At 48.9% G+C, this 13,850-nt stretch overlaps 1 protein-coding gene across 5 annotated transcripts in view; it reads left to right on the top strand.

Moving 5' to 3' along the window:
* The window catches only part of DIP2C (disco interacting protein 2 homolog C), a 2,321,522-nt gene that overhangs the window by 1,328,009 nt on the left and 979,663 nt on the right, over positions 1-13,850 (top strand). For all 5 annotated transcript variants that reach the window (XM_069647998.1, XM_069647999.1, XM_069647996.1 and 2 more), the window contains one exon: positions 2,744-2,941. In XM_069647998.1, the coding sequence (XP_069504099.1) occupies positions 2,744-2,941 (198 nt within the window). The remainder of the gene's footprint in view (positions 1-2,743; positions 2,942-13,850) is intronic.

The raw sequence follows: 13,850 nt of genomic DNA, 5'->3' as shown, positions 1-13,850 counted from the left end.
CGGATTGGAGCATAAAACTGTCTCAGGCATCAATGAAAAATTGGCCCGCAGTTGCAAATGGACATTCAAACATTCATTCCTTTAGTTACAGACTGTTTGAATAGTACACATGGGGGTGTTTTTTTGTTAAGCAAATTCTGATATTTAAAGAATATTTATTCAGCAACAATGGTCAAAACTACTAGCTGCATAGTGAAGTAACTCATCAAACTGGCCCACATTGGCCATAAAAGTGGCCCATTTTGACTGGCCCATATTAGCATTTTGCTTTTTTGGTACAGGCATTGCCCTTTTGCCCTATAGGCCAGTCTGAGCCTGGCGGCTCATCCATAATGGGCGAGGGGGAAGTCTACCCAGTGGCCCCCTCACCCGTTATGAAGGAGCCAGCCCAGTGAAACACTGAGCACTCCCTCAGCTGCTTTTTCCAGCTGAGTGCTCCTGGGTAGGTGGAACTGTTAAAGAGAAACACTGTTTCCCTTTGACAGTTCAGTTCCCCAGCCGCACATGCTCACTGAGCCATGCAAGGCTGGGGGCATTTTGCTTCGCCAGCCTTGCAAAGCTCATTGGAAATGCTGTCAGGGGCACTGCATGTCTGTATGTGCGAGGGGGAGCTCCTGTGCCTCCTCGCACACCCATGCAGAGGCCCCTACAGAAGGTATGTTTATGTTCATTTAAATATGTTAATGGATGCGTGTATGCTTGTTTTATGAGTGAGTGTATGGTGATGGGTGCTTGTGTGAATGATAGTGATTGCTGTGTGAATGTGTGTATTTGTTTTGGTCCATTGAGCTGAATTTGACGAGTGAGGGGCAGATGGGGGAAGGCGGGTTGTACAACAAAGGCATTTTAAAAATTCCTTTATTGCACAATCCCCCTATCCACCTGCCAAAATCAGCTCTCCTTCTGAGGCGCTGTGGGGCACAGGGGACAGGGGTGGTATCTTTTTATGGGACGTCTATCAAAAACATCATGTCTGTCCCCAGGACCCCCCAGCGCCAATTGCAAACTGTTTGGCTTTTAACGCATTTTTTTTTAAAGTATGCTCTAAAATTCAACGTTTTAACCCATTGTTTTAAAAAAATTCATGGGGGTAAAACTGCAGGACCGCCGTTGATTGTTTCGGGCTCCCTCGATGCGCTCGGTCATTATTGCATATCTGGTGGAAATATGCATGCCCCTCCACTTACAAAATTCACCAGCCACCACTGGGCCTGGGACTGTGCTGGGAGCAGGGTGGGGGAGCCCAGGGACTGTAGTGGGAGCAGGATGGGCGGGAGCCATGGGATAGTGGTGGGAGCAGGGTTTGGAGAGCCCACAGTGTGTGGTGGGGGTGGGGTGTGGAGAGCACAGGGACTGGGCTAAGAGTGGGATGAGGGAGGCCAGAGACTGTGATGGGAGCAGGTGGGGGAGCCCAGGGACTATACTTGGAGTAGGGTGCGGTGACGGCGTGCAATAGTTCATACCCATTTGGACTTACTGTCCACTTGCCATTTTTGGGGGGTGCCCGGCCTGCCCACGTTTTGCTCGGTGGGGTTGGGGGGGGCCAGGCCTAAAACGTTTGAAGACCAAAGCTTTAAACTATCCATTGGGGAAACGGGAGGACACCGGGTCACAGACTCCATGCTGCCATTTGCACCAGTGTGCTTCAAGCCAAAGTCACTTCTCAACCAAATGATACCAAGAAAGGTATCACACCACTTACTACGTACCTTATCCATGCCTAAACACATTAAGTAGCCTCTCCCATTGATCTGGTGGTTTATTCTAGGAGCCACAATAATGTTAGTGGGACTTATTTTTAGACCTACCTTGGGGAGAGTACAGCCAAGGTGTTTAAATAAGAATCCCTTTTGCCTACGGACATTGATCAATTAACATCTGACCTAAAATATGCCTGCTCTCTCCCCTATCTGGTCCCTGTCTCCTCTCTCCACCAGTATCAGCTATCTCTTTCCTGTCAAAAGTTCTCATGCTCATTGGACTAGTCTGCTGTTTGTTTATTGTTCACTTGTTCGGCGCTTATACGGGAAGCAAATACTGTTAGCCATGCAGTCACTGAGCTTAACTGTACTCCATTCCAGCAATTCTTGGGACTCTCTTCTGCTAGCTGCTGCCAGGGACCCCTTACCTCAGTCCAGACAATAAAGGGCTAGTAAGGCATCAGAACAGGAACGCTTAACCTCTTCTGTTCATGCAACATGTTACCTTATCCACTGCAGTTTAACGATGGAAAACACTGTTCTAGCCGGAAATAAATGTCATAGGAGCAACACACATAATATGGCATATTTAATGAAAAAGCACAGGTTCGTGAGTTGAAGCAGGATGTGTGCCCCATCTTTGCACAGCACATGCAGCCTTTCTAGATTAATTGACAAGAGAGAGGCTAGTTGTTATAACAAATTCTATGAATATGCCGGGTTCCAGTACAAGTAAATAGATACATGATCTTCTTTTCAACAGACATTTATGTACTTGTTCGATGTGCCTGTTTGTGTGTCTGCAGACAGACCACACTGAAACAGGGCATGTTGAAAAAGTGCTCAATAAAGCCAGAATAAGTACCGTTGTGCATTTTATTTTTCTTGCAACATCATTCTGAACGGATTCACTATTATTCAAAGTATAATGCATGGTTTAGGAAGTCCTGGCTAACAAATTGTGTGTGGGAAAATGCGCATTGCTTCTATTTTCATACTTTTACATCCTAATAACTTATTATTTTCCCTGTTTGTTTCCCTAGTTCAACAGCCAGATCCAAATCAACCAAAGCCAGAGGGAGCCCAGATGTTAGCCATGCGAGGGGAGCAGCTTGGAGTCGTAACGAATTGGCCGCCTTCTCTAGAAGCTGCTCTCCAGCGATGGGGGACCATTTCACCCAAAGCTCCCTGTTTGACGACTATGGACACCAATGGAAAACCACTTTACATTCTCACATATGGTGAGCATTACTTTTAAAAGATATTGCTCAGTTTTGTGCATGAAATTACACTCGACAGATTTGTTCCCTATACACACACTGTATTGTCTACTATTTTCTTACTTGCTGCAGAAAGGGCAGTTTTGTCTCTTTTAGTCTGATTCGTATTAAAAGAATTAGGTTGTCTTTACATGTAAATAGCTGCTGAATGTAATTCTTAATTGCGTCTTTTAATTGTGCAGTAGTTAATGGACTTTGCATTCTTAACATACAAAATGCACTCCAATCACTTAGGGAACTGTCACTTAAAAATGCAAGTATGATTTTCAGATGCGGGTTGTTCTCTTGTTTATTAATCTCCAAAGAATATCCGTTTGGAAATCTTCAATTTGTTAAATAGTTGTATAGGTCGGTGATGAATCTGAAGTATTCGTCCCTTCGACCTAAGTGGAAACCAAGCCCTTTCAGGCTAGGGAGGTGAGCCTGCTCCGCAAGACCCTCCTTAGTGGTCTGGGCAAGTGGGACCTCACTGGGAGTGACTCTCCCTTAAGGGTCAAGGACTCCTGTTTCCAAAAGAACTTCCTATGCAGGGCGCTTTATCCGCATATATGGGACTGCCTCTCATCCAAAATACAGGGTCCTCCTTCTTACTCTTACATCCCGTCCCCTTTCCTCCATACTGCATTGGCGTCCCTTTTTCACCAGAAAAAAACCTTCTTCCCCTTTAGCTTCAGAGGCAGCCCTGGGAGCATGTGCTGCCCTGACTCGGCCCTCCTTCGCCACACCTTAGTCCCTTTTTCCATGTCAACGGGACAAATTCACCAGTGCTCCTGGGTTTGGCTTGAGCCATGTAATTCCACGCACGGATACTTCTTCTCTTCTGTCTTTTTATCATTCTGGTACTCGGTCCTCAGGTGTCACGCTCCTCCCCGGCACATGTCGACTTATACAGGGTTCAGCATGTGTCCATCCTGTGACTGGCTCTTTCCAACTTCAGACCCCCACGCCCTCTGCCTACGTTGCCTTGGCCCAGACCACAGCTGACAAGCTTGTGCCGCGTGCGACACGCTCTCCTCGAGGTCTCTGAAGAACAGACTAGCCAGGTGGAGGGAGCTCTTCCAGCGATCGCCTCCAGAGGACCTGAAGGACTTCATCCATCATCGATCCAAACCCAAGGTAGGGCTGCTCTTTTCTTGCGCACCCTGCAAGGGAGACTCCTTTCCGTGGACTCGCCCACGCGGGATAGACCGCTCAGGTCCTCATACCAGCACGAGTACCGAGGCTAATTCAGCTACCGGCCGGCAGGCCAAGGTGTTGATGGATCCTCCCAGTGACAGTGCAGAGGGACCGGAAGGTTCTTTTACCAGGTCTTTGCCCGAGGGGCCACACCCTAGTACCGGCAACTTGTCTGAGGGGGCGCCTAAAAGCAGTTCTACCAGCAGATCTGCCAATGGCGAAACGCCTACCAGGCCTCGGCCTGAGGAACAGGGTAGGCCTCATGATCCACACACAAGAGTCCTGGAAGAGGCTGGGCCCAGTGAGCCAAGCAACACAAAGCAGGCACGTGGAAGGTAGCTCGACAAGGTGGCTGCCGTGCCAGACATGAGGGACACCCGCTTGATACTGCAACAAGGAAGGGAGCAGGTGAAGGAACGAGTCAAGGTGGGACTGGTGCCAACCAGGTACATGGCCTTCAGCCTATCCTTTGCTTGCGCAGGGAAGGTTTCTACTCTGTCCATATGGGCAGGGCATGCAATGGCTCCAGCAGCCTCCCGCTACTCCGTCAATATCGCCTTCCACCCGTGCGGCCTGCAAGGACAGGTTTTTTGACAAGTTCTTCAGGCTCATGAAATCTCCTTGGATGGGGTTCATCCTTAGGGACAGCATCAGGGATGTGCTCCCGCCAATGGCTGCGGCGCTGCAGGCCCATGTGCAGCCTCCGCTGCCCGCTCCGGCCCCCCAACCGATAGCGCAGGCAGTTCCGTACCAGCCTCTTCTGCAGCCTCCAGCTCCGGTTCCCACACCGCAGCCTATGACTCCCAGCACTTCTCCGCCGGTGCAGGACCAACCAGACCCGCAGGTGGACACGGATGAGGAAGAGGACCCGATACACCGTTGTCAGCCAAGGCCTTCCACAAACGTCTTGCAGGGCTGGCAGAGTACTTTGGCCTTCCTCAACCCGAGGTGGAGCAACCAGCAGAGGGGGTCCTCGCCAAAGTCCTCACGCTACGTCCCGCAGCAAGAACAGGGATCCCGATGCAGAAGGACGTGGTCAACTTGGCCAAAAAGGGCTGGCTCAAGCCCCACTTGGTCCAGCCGGTCAATCGACGCCTGGATGCCAAGTACAGGCAAATGGAGGGGGATTCACTCTTGCAGTTGGCCCGTCCTCAGCCACACCCTTCGGTGATTGCTGCGGCATCACTATACTCCAAACCTCAGTCGTTCTCGGCCTCCTCGTCTGCAGCACTTCTTGTCAAGGAGGAGAAGATCTTGGAGGCGTACGGGAAGAAGCTGTATTCCAGCGCGTCCCAGCATCTTCTTGAAGCCAACGCGGATGCCATGCTGGCAGCTGTTAACCAGAGGCTGTGGCGGGAAATTGCGGATTTCCTCGCAGAGTTTCCAGTGCAGAGCCAATCATGTTTCAAGGCGGGATTGGCAGAGGCCAGATGGTGGCACAAGACATCATGGAGTCCACCGTGGCCCACATTGACACCTCTGGTCGGGCCATGTGCATTGCCATGGACATGAGAAGAACGGCCTGGGTCAGTGCTACGAAGTTTAACCCGGATGTCCAGGAGCGCATCTTAGACCTGCCGTTCGAGGGGGGTGACCTCTTCCACTCCACCATGGACGAGGAGCTGGATACAAAGAAAAACAGCTCACAAACGGCCAAGTCTTTATCCATCCTTACAAAGACCACGCACAAAATGTACACCCAGTCACAGCAGCGCTCGGACAAGGGCGTACATACAGAGAGTTCAGCGGCTTCCAAGAGCGGAGTTCCAGGCAGCCGGACCGTTCACCGACCCAAAATCGGCACATGGAACAAAAAGGGGGCGGGGGTAAGGGCTTTTTCCAGTCGCCCTCCACCGCAACAGCCTCAGAGGGAAAGAAAGCATGACTCGCCCCTCTGGGTCCACGTGTCTCCAGTGGGGGGCAGGCTTGCTCTCCATGCACATTTGTGGCACCAGAATTTCGCGGATCCGTGGATCCTCTCCGTAGTATCCACGGGGTACCACTTACCTATCCCAGCCTCTCCTCCCTCTTCCCCTCCACTCACACAGGTTGGGACAGCAACTCTTTTGGCGGAGATCCGATCACTCATCGAGAGCCAGGCAGTGGAGGAAGTCCCAGCCTCCCAGCGAGGCTTGGGATTTTACTCCAGGATTTTCACCATTCAACCAGGCAGGCCTGAGAGTTGTGCTGGACCTTTCCACCCTCAACCTCTCCCTACCTCTACAAAAATTCAAGATGGTTACGCCAGCTTTGATAGCAGAGACATTGTGCAAGGGAGACGGGATGTGCTCCCTGGATCTGAAGGACGCATACTTACACATCCCGATCTGGCAGCCTCATCGTTCTTTTCTACAATTCAGGATCATGGGCTACCATTTCCAATACAAGGTGCTTCCTTTTGGCTTCAACTCAGCCCCCAGGGTCTTTACCAGGCTGATGAATACTGTGGCGGCCCTCCTCAGGTCCCAGGGCCACCATATCTACCCATACCTCGACGACTGGGTCATCAGGGCGACATCCCCGGAAGCGGTGCACCACACTGCCCACCCTCTCATGAACACACTGCACAAGATGGGTTTTTCACTCAACCTCAAGAAGTCGCAGCTGCAGCCTACGTAGAGCTTGACCTTCTTGGGGCTCATCTGGGACACGTGCTCCAAGAAAGTTTTCCCTTCGGAAGACAAGATCACAGCCATCAAGAAAGCCACAGCGCACTTCAGCAGAGAAGTACCATCGGCCTTGTGGTACCAACACCTACTGGGTCTCATGGCAGCGGTCCTATTGGCTGTCCCCCACACGAGACTCAGGATGAGGAGGGTACAGCTGCACTTTGCAGTATCTTGGAACCAGGAGCTGGGCTGTCAGTCTGAGATGATCAACATTCCTCCGTCTCTTCATCCTGACCTCACGTGGTGGTCCAGGAACTACAACCTTCAGATGGGCAAGCCTTTCAGGCAACCCACCCCACAGGTCACCATAACTACGGACTCCTCTCTAGAGGGATGGGGGGGGGACCCTGGACAACCATTGCGTCCATGGCACCTGGACCCAGGAAGAGTACCACATCAATTGGCTGGAACTGAAAGCCATCTGGCTGGCACTCAGAGCCTTCCTGCCGGTTATCGAGGGCAAGGTCGTCCTCATTCAGATAAACAACTCGACCAGCATGTTCTGTGTCAACAAGCAGGGAGGTACCAGATCCCCTCCACTGGTTACAAAAATAACCGTGTGGACTAAACCTTCTATGATGAACAGTTAACAAAGCAAGCACATATAAGGATATGTACAAGCACCATTTATGTAGGAACCCAACAAAAACCTACCCTTTAAGATACAGTTTGTATGAAAATGGGCAGAGGAGAGAGAATGGTGGGCAGGGGAAGCCGCTTACCTAACAGGGTGGAGAGGCAGTGCAAAGTGTGACCACGGGATCAGTGGCACTCTGAGAAGCCGAGGATGCCAAGACGCTGGAGGGCTGGCGAAGCAGACACCGGGGAAGACATTTTCAGGACGGGGAGCGAGAAACCGTCCAATGAGTTGGTGCGACCACAGAGCTGCTGTTGTGGGCTTGGCTCCCGGATAACAACGCTGACACCTGGAAGACAGGGAGAGTGGAATGCTGACATCCCCCGTTGTTTGCAGAACGCAGCAAGACCCAGAGAGGCTGTGATGGGAACAAGCAAGAAGTCTGAAAAGAGGAAGCGAGAAACCGGCCTGAGCAAGTGCCAAGCCCTGTGAAGTCACCCACAACAAACGCAGTTATCTGGGTGGACTGGAGTAGCGGGAGGCTGCTGGGAGAGTCTGTAAGAAAGAACACACTGTGAAGATCTTAAGGGCAGTAATAGAATAGAGAACCAGCATCACAAGATAACTCAAAGGACTCCCACTAAGGACTGTGTCCTTCCGTGTGAGGGCCCTGTTGGCCCATTCACCATCTGACGCACATCATGGGTGCACTTGCTTCCAGGACTGGTCCTTGGCTTCCAAGTTTCAGCCAGTGCCTCCAGTAAAGCATGCATATGCCTATTGGCCTGCAATCTGCACTACAGAGTTAAAAGCCCATTGATATATGGCTGCCGCTTCTACACTAGTTTCAACGGGGCCTGGGATTCTCATTGTACAGTCCCGCTTCGCTGGCTATTGGTCCGTGTGCAGCTACTTCCATCTCTATGTGGGAAGCCGGCCCCACATAAAGGACTCGCAGGAAGGACGGTTGGGGCCCTGTCAAGGCTCAGAAGGCCAAAAAGCCCTTTGCTATAGTGTCAGAGCGATGCAATTTGTTTGTGCATTGCTCTCTCAATGTTTCACAAACACGTTTTAAATTTGAACCAGCTGGTTCTTCCTGCGTCTCAAAAACACCATTCTCTACCGGTTAGTGACATCTACCCTGTACCGTTTATGTAACGTGCCGTAACCTACAGACTTTGACTTGACAGCCCTGTGCTGCATATGTATTATGCCATAACCCACCTAATTATAACCTGGCAGCCCTGTGCTGCACATGTTTTATACTGTAACCCACCTGATTATGACCTGGCAGCCCTGTGCTGCACATGTATTATGCCATAACCCACCTGATCATGACCGGGCATCCCTGTGCTGCATATGTATTATGCCGTAACCCACCTGAATATGACCTGGTATCCCTGCGCTGCATATGTATTATGCCGTAGCCCAGCTGATTATGACCCAGCAGACCGGTGCTGTACTGTATAAGTACCTTGATGTATATGTAACTTATCTGTAACACCCGACAACATCTTGTAACACCTATCCACTGTAACTAGCGCCTCGATGCCTCATGCCTTTGTGCGCTGCTATAAATACAATAAATAAACGAAGGTACTCTTCAAAGCCCTAAACAGCAAGAATAACTGTGAAGCATTAGGAAAGTGGAGGCAAAGAACCTGGGGGAGTGAGAAAGAGAGATAAGTGCTGAAGAGTTGGGAGACCATATCATGAGAAGTTATAGATCCTGTTGTGAGTTAAGAGTACAGAGTGAGGTAAACACAGAGAAAAAGAGTTCATTAAGGTGACCCCAGAGCTGGGGATCTTGCAAAGCTGATAAAGCAAGTGAACAACTTAAAGTAAAAGAAAGATGTTCGAGACACTATCGCAAGGAAAACCAAGATGCTGTTCATAAGATCCATGAACAGCTGGGAAGAGCTACATGAGCTAGTAAAGAAAACCATAAACCCTTATCAGAAGAGATCTCTATGAGCTGTTTTTCCAAAAGGAGACATTTGCACTTTGAAGAGTTGTACTGAATAAGAAAACCCTCAAGGAATGCCTCAAGATAAAAGGCAAAGGGGAGGCCACCAGAAGAGACATTATTTGGGCTCAGCTTAATTATTATTTATTATTCGTAGGGTCAGGTAGATTTAGCTTTGGGCTGAGGACATTTTACTGCTGATGATAAACGAGCGCCTTTAGTTTAATTTAGTCGGGGAATTCCGATAGGGGAAGTTAGGCCTTTCCTTTATTATTTAAAATAACAGAACCTCATAATGTCCATGTTGTGTCCGACTCGTTCTTCCGACCCACCACAGGTCATACAAGAAATCACACAACATGTAATATACAATTGATTTGTGAATCAAAGAAGCAGTATGTTTTTACAGAGATAAAAACGTGTTTTGCTCTTGATGTCCGTGGATTAAGGGACTTTGAACTATTATATTTAGATTTTTTGAGAATCAGGGGTCTCTGGAATTTGCTGCATAGAATAGCTTTTACTTGAGGCTGCATAAGAGGGGAGGCGGTGCCATGAAGGCAATTTAAATGTATTGCTTTTACCATGTGGATCTTGTTAGATTCTATTTCGTTTGCTTCTCATTTCACCATTATGCAGACCTAGGGAAACAGTGTTTTAAGGACATGTCTCATAGAAATCACAAACAAACTTGTCATATCAAGCATTTTGTCCTACGAAATTAATATAAAACACATTCTATAGCAGTATAGGCGCACCTCGCAGTGTTATGCAGAGAGGGTGATTAGTGAATCCTAAATTCATTTCCCGATTTCATTTCAGAGATGAGTCTCATCTCTCATATGTTTGATTCCCCTCCAAGCTTTCATAGAAGACCTTGTTACCGTCTAGGCAGTTGATACAAAATGCTGCACTGCTGGTGAATTTTTGTTTTGTTTTCTGATTTCCATGTTTTCTATTTGTTTTGTGGACCTTATTATACCAGCCTTATATTTTCTGTATAGCTGTGCATACAATGTTAACTTGTGTTGATTATAGTTCCAACAGTATCAACTAAGGTGTTGGTTTAGCTGAAGGGATTGTTCCTCTTGTGATGCCCAAGACCAGTGATACTGTTCAACATGCTTTACTACAACTAGTCTCTATTGGGTTTCCCTCTGAACTTTTAAAAAGGTTGGGGTGGTACGTGTTTTTTTTTCACTGCAGTGTCATCAAGTGAACAGGCAGTATTTAAAGTAATCTCTCTGCCACATTGTCCAGTGAAGTGGTTTTAAGAGTCTCTGATTACCGTTAAAAAATGCAGGATCGACAGTGTTGCCTCAGAGCTGGAACCTGCATCCTGTGGTGCACAGACAATCTTGTCAACTCCTCACATGGTGCTTGCCACAAATCATGGTGTTATTGGCCGTCATCGCTCTCGTATGTGGAGAGTACTTGCCTTCTCAGGTCAGGATCATAAAAAGTGGGTTATGGCTCGGTATCCTGGGGCATAGGTTCTAGAGTGCTCGAGGCACTGCTAGTTCTATAAACACAAGCCTGCTAATGGGAAGAAGGATGGAGGGCAGATTCAACAGCAGAGCTTCACCCTCAGAAAGGAGTCTTGGAAGGTTTGCAGTCTGCCAGAACTTCCTCATGATACATCCTATATTTTCTTCTTCTTGGTGCTTTTGACCAGGTTCAACATGGAAGGGATGCAGAACCACTGTTCAAAAACAAAATTTTGGGAGTTCCAGATCACATCCCAATGTCATGTTTCTTGTTACCCTCTTCCAGCAATAAAATATGTGGCATGCAAAGTGGATTTTTTAAAAACCACCACCAACGAAAATCAGGTCTATATTTTTGTTTAACAAGAGAGGCATTACATGTTGAAACTATTTTCCTGGACACTGCCCATGCTGGATTATGGTTGTTTCCACAGAGTTACCCTGCTCAGCCTGCTCTCCTCACACTCTGTGGGATCAAAAAGAGGACCTCCTGAGGTCAACACCCAGAGCAAGGATCCACTTCAAGCTCATAACCCACTCTATAACCACCCATGCTCATTAAGCTAGCAGCTAGCTTTTGGGTGACACCCTGTAATAAATCTGGACAATTCGTCCCTTCTCCCCAGGGGAGCCACCCCTTTAAGGCTAAGGAGGTGAGTCCACTTTGCAAGACCCTCCCTAGGGGTCTGGACAAGTGGGACCTCAATAGGAGTGACTCCCCTTTTTGGGAAAAGGACTCCCTTTCCAGAGCGGCACTAGCCGACCGAGGAGCCAAGGTTGGAGAGGGAGCAGATAATGGAATCCCCACATCTTATCTGAGTGAACAGTGTTGGTCCAGTAGGCCGGTAATGGATGCTGAGACCAGATCATAGGAGGGAGCCCGAGCTCCACACACGGACTGTAGCTACTGAGGCAAGAAAGCCTAGATTTTGGGAGTCTCAGAAACACGACTGAGAGCACACCGTTACAAGGTACAAACAGTGTGAATAACGGCTGGTAAAGCCATCAATGTTTTCCAGCATTGGATCTTACATGGATTCACATGCTTATGAATATTCCCTGTCATTGGGCTGCCTCAGTAATGTTAAAGCAGTTTTGCTGTAAAACTAAAACTGCTTGTCACTTATATAGCCCATTGCTGTCGCTTTGAGTTATACTGCCCCAATCAATGACGTTCATCCTTTTTAGCTCCACCTCAGATTTTTACTGCACGTTTACGTGTGTTGGGTGTCCTCGTTAATCGCTTCTCGAATTTCTGATTTCTTTCAACTGATTTTGTTGACGCTTTTGATAGTTTTCTTCTTATTTCGTCACCTAAGTGACTACTGGTAGCGGGGTTCCGTAACCGGTGAAGATGCGGACCATCAAGGGATGTTCTAGCAGTGGAGAACTTCCTAGTAAGGCTTTCTCCCTGTGGCGATGGTGGATGCCAGCAAGAAGAGCCTCTTTAGGCCCTGTGCCAAATGCAGGCTGAAGAACGTTTTGTGGATGAACGCCACACGAAATGCATTTATTTCCTGCACCCGGACCACAAGGTGGGCCGCTGCTCCATCTGCCAGGCATTCTCCTCCAAGACTAGGAAGGACCACCACTGACGTCTGGTTGCATGACTGGAGGAAGGTGAGAGAGCCTCTACCTCGACCCCGGTCTGCAGTGCTGCCTCAGCCAGGGTCAGCAGACCTCTGCCAAAAACACCCTCTGCAAAGAGGTCGAGGTCTCAAGAGGACACTTCCGGGGAAAGAAACCTAAGAGGGGTCATGGACATACATTCCACAGTTCGACTACTCCTCTGTCGATGACTAAGACAGTGGCCAAGGCTCATTCTGTGTCAGCAGTCTCGTCAGCTGCCCTGCCTATGACAAAGATCTCATCCACAGCTACGTCCACCACAGCCACCCAGCTTACGCCTATGGCCACGACCGTCCCTGCTAAATAGTCTTCGAGTAAACGCCTGTCAGCCACGACCACACCATCGACAAGTCGCTCGTCAGTAGGTCATAAACTCAGTTCTTCATCAACGACAATCCAGTCGATGACCCGTAGGTCGTAAATGTCTATTTCTGCCCTTGTCCACGATCCACTCATCAACGACCTCATCCACGGTCGCAACCATAGTCTCCAGGGTATGCACTGCCCCATAACCCAGCATCAGCAACATTGTCTGATGTCTCCAGCTCCAGGAGTGGTTTCTCTTCCAAAATCTACCAAGGACACGCCCTTGTTCACCATGGTGCCTGCGGCTGCAGCAAAACCACCTGTATAAATAATGCACAGACACCGAGACTGGTCCAGACACTGGCAAGTCCCATGGTACCCTTACAGCTGATGAGTGTGATGACCTGGTGCCAGCAGATGAGAGAATCCTGATCCCGATCTACCCTCCACAAGTTCCCCGCCAGACGAAATAGGGTCATTCCATGCTCTATTGATGCACAATGTGAAACAGGTTTTCAGGCCCATCAAAGAAAGACCAGCGAGTAAAGAAATGCAGAGTTCCAGAGTGAGCTCCCAAATGTCTCTGCTCTAAGCCATCACAGAACTCTGTGTTTTTCCGCGGCTGCCAGGACGAGGTCCGTTGTGGAGAATCCTGCGGATCCCCCACGAAAACCCTGGCTTAAGTCTCCTCCCAGGTGGCCAGGAGAGGGCAGATGCTTCCTGATCCCAATCCTGGGGGTGGTGTAGAGCTGGAGGATCACCTGGGTGGAGACCAAGCCAAGGCAGGTGGGGAGATTTCACAGAGATAGACACAGTATTTTTCCTTGAAGAGGAATACAGAGGGGGGAATTGGCTTATTCCCATTCTGATACATCTCCAGTGAAAAGGCAAAACCTGAAAGAGTGACTCACTTTCGTGTTGAACCCAAGAAACTAATCTTGTATACACCTAGATTCCCATATCCTCCACAATATCAAAGGTATTCCAACAGGAACGATGAACGTGTGACCTTTTCTGTCCCTTCTGTCTCTAAAAGAGTTCTGTAATTCTCTATCAAATC

The sequence above is a fragment of the Ambystoma mexicanum genome, chromosome 2q (assembly GCF_040938575.1).
Source record: "Ambystoma mexicanum isolate Mex_15411 chromosome 2q, UKY_AmexF1_1, whole genome shotgun sequence".
NCBI lineage: Eukaryota > Metazoa > Chordata > Amphibia > Caudata > Ambystomatidae > Ambystoma > Ambystoma mexicanum.
Note: the sequence above shows the minus strand (reverse complement) of the source record. Positions and strands in the feature narration are given on the sequence as shown.